The sequence below is a fragment of the Austrofundulus limnaeus genome, unplaced genomic scaffold (assembly GCF_001266775.1).
Source record: "Austrofundulus limnaeus strain Quisiro unplaced genomic scaffold, Austrofundulus_limnaeus-1.0 Scaffold22, whole genome shotgun sequence".
In the NCBI taxonomy this organism is placed as follows: domain Eukaryota; kingdom Metazoa; phylum Chordata; class Actinopteri; order Cyprinodontiformes; family Rivulidae; genus Austrofundulus; species Austrofundulus limnaeus.
This window is the reverse complement of record NW_013952424.1, coordinates 3223367-3225540: the sequence shown is the minus strand read 5'-3', so window position 1 is coordinate 3225540 and position 2174 is coordinate 3223367. Positions and strand designations below refer to the sequence as shown.

At 43.9% G+C, this 2174-nt stretch overlaps 1 protein-coding gene across 3 annotated transcripts in view; it reads right to left on the bottom strand.

Annotated features, from left to right (window-relative positions):
- LOC106514828 (endoplasmic reticulum-Golgi intermediate compartment protein 2) overlaps nucleotides 1-1988 on the bottom strand; it is a 4975-nt gene extending 2987 nt beyond the window's left edge. The window contains exons 1-8 of one of the 3 annotated variants that reach the window (XM_014004270.1): nucleotides 1880-1988; nucleotides 1046-1165; nucleotides 842-950; nucleotides 717-784; nucleotides 574-641; nucleotides 453-493; nucleotides 266-367; nucleotides 81-176 (exon numbers count right to left, since the gene is read on the bottom strand). In XM_014004270.1, coding sequence (XP_013859724.1) covers nucleotides 81-176; nucleotides 266-367; nucleotides 453-493; nucleotides 574-641; nucleotides 717-784; nucleotides 842-950; nucleotides 1046-1151 — 590 coding nt within the window. In that variant the 5' untranslated portion in view covers nucleotides 1152-1165; nucleotides 1880-1988. Of the gene's footprint in view, nucleotides 1-80; nucleotides 177-265; nucleotides 368-452; nucleotides 494-573; nucleotides 642-716; nucleotides 785-841; nucleotides 951-1045; nucleotides 1182-1879 lie in introns of those variants that run through there. The other 2 variants (XM_014004272.1, XM_014004271.1) reach the window with 2 other exon arrangements.
- Between the last annotated feature and the right edge of the window lie 186 nt (nucleotides 1989-2174).

Sequence of the window (2174 nt, the reverse complement as noted above, 5' to 3'; positions counted from 1 at the left end):
AGTTAAATATGTTTATTAAATAAAGTCTAATGTTACAACTAATCATGGATCCCTAGAATTTTAAATCTTTAAATCCTTACTTTCCCACTGTGATGTGAAGGTTTCCTGCCACCTTGTTGACATAAACGTGTCCGTGGATCCTGCAGGCGTCGAGCGGCTCCACAGACTCATCCTCTCTGTGGGGRAAAAAAATAAATAAAAATTTTACCAGCTGATCTGATCTTAACACATTTGTTGCACTCGGTGGTGCGTTTGTTTTCCTCACCKGGGTGGCAGAGCAGTGGGAGCTCCCTTCAGCAGAGTTTTGTAGAGCACCTCCTGCAGAGCGTGCTCCTCCCTCAGCCTGCTCTGGATCAGATGCAACGTCCTGAAAAACAAAAGGAAAACCCCACTCACGGGGCAGAAACTGCATCTGGAGTGTCATTAAATTATTGTTTGTTTGTTTTTCTCACCTCTGCCAGAGTCTCTGCTGTGGAGTCAGCTCAAAAATAACCTGATCAAACCCACAAAGAAGACGAACTTTGAATAAAACTTGTAAAATCCTGTTAAAAAAAACAAAACGGTTTCACTCACAGGTTGGTACTGCAGGCCGCTCGACGTGATCATCGTCTCTGCCAGGTCCAGAATATCTGCTCCCACATCTGCAGCCCAACACGTTTCAACATGTCAGAGCTCACCGTCAGGACTCAGAGCCACACATCTGCTGGGATACTCACGCTGACATTTCATCGCCACTGTGACGTCGACATTTATTCTTAGTTTGCTGCAATAGAAGAAAGCTCGTCTGCTGCAATCAAAAGCTGTATTCATAGTACCGAGTGGCTTTTCGATCCCAGCTCACCTGGAGAAATCCTTGTCCACCTCATATTCGTAGTTCATCCAAGTGTCCCGATAAACGAAGAACTCTAAGACGGCCAGAACGGCCATGGCGCTGAAAGCGATGAGTGACACTGCGGACGAGCAGAGAGCGTCAACCCCCCAACATCGTCTCGTCCGTTTGCGACGTGGCTTTTTTGTCCCCCCCCCTGGGAGGACGTCTTCTCACCTGTCCCTCCAGAGGCGGACGTCTCCACGTAGCTCTCGGACACTTTGGGGAAGGCGTCCAGCTCCTTCACCAGGCTCAGAGCCTTCCTCCTGGACAGACGCCTCATCCTCAGCTCCCGACCTGAAACGAGTCAAACACCACTGCAGTGCCACGAGGACGACTCCACGTTTAAAATGCTTTGAGGAAAAGACGCCTGGAAACGTGACGTAAGGTGACTCTGGAGTTATTTATCATTCAATGCAGGGATCTGCTTTCTAACAGTGGAAATTCTTATCTGAAGCTTTGACGCTGATGCAAACAGTGTCTCTGCTTTAAGCGTTCTCCCTTATTAGGTTCTATTCTTAAAGTATCTTCAGAAAGAAAATCACGTTTTGGCACAACTTGAAGGAAAATTGATATGTTTATTAAATATTACATTAAATTTGAGGATACTGAGCTGGGGAAAAAAAGAAAAACTCTCCCACTATCCTCACAATAGTGCATAAACATGTGACTAATCTCTTAGATGTCTATTTTACTAAACATTTGTTCACATTTATTCCAAATGATGCATATTTACCTGGTCAATACCTAATTTAAATGATATTGACACATAAAAGAATGTACTGCAACATATAAAAGTACTATTTTCAATCTCCTTTAAAAAACACAATTTAGAAATATCCATTAAAATTGAACAATTGTGCTCGTGCAGCCTATAAAAGTAGAAAATTCGTAGAAAATTAAAAAACAGAAAATGGTTGTGTGTAGCAGGTGGATATTATTGCAGGATTTAAGACGAGAACAGTCTTGAACGAATTTCATCGTCACGGCAGTATTTATTAATTATCTTACCTTTTTCTTATTACTATCAATGATTTAGACGTTAAACGGAGCTACGGTTTCTCTTAAAGCCACTCGGAAACCGTCAACCTGGATTKCGACCCAAATATAATCCATGATGCTAAAACGCAGGAGGCGGGGCGGGCTAGCTTTCTCCTTTTAAAGGCTCGCGTCATGACGTCAACTGGTGTTGGCGAGCACGCACTACGTACAGGGAACGCGCAGCCAGCAGTTCTGCTCTTCTGCCAGCAGATGGCACTGAAACATCACAGCTTGTACTTCAGCATGGATTACTTGTGTACTTAGC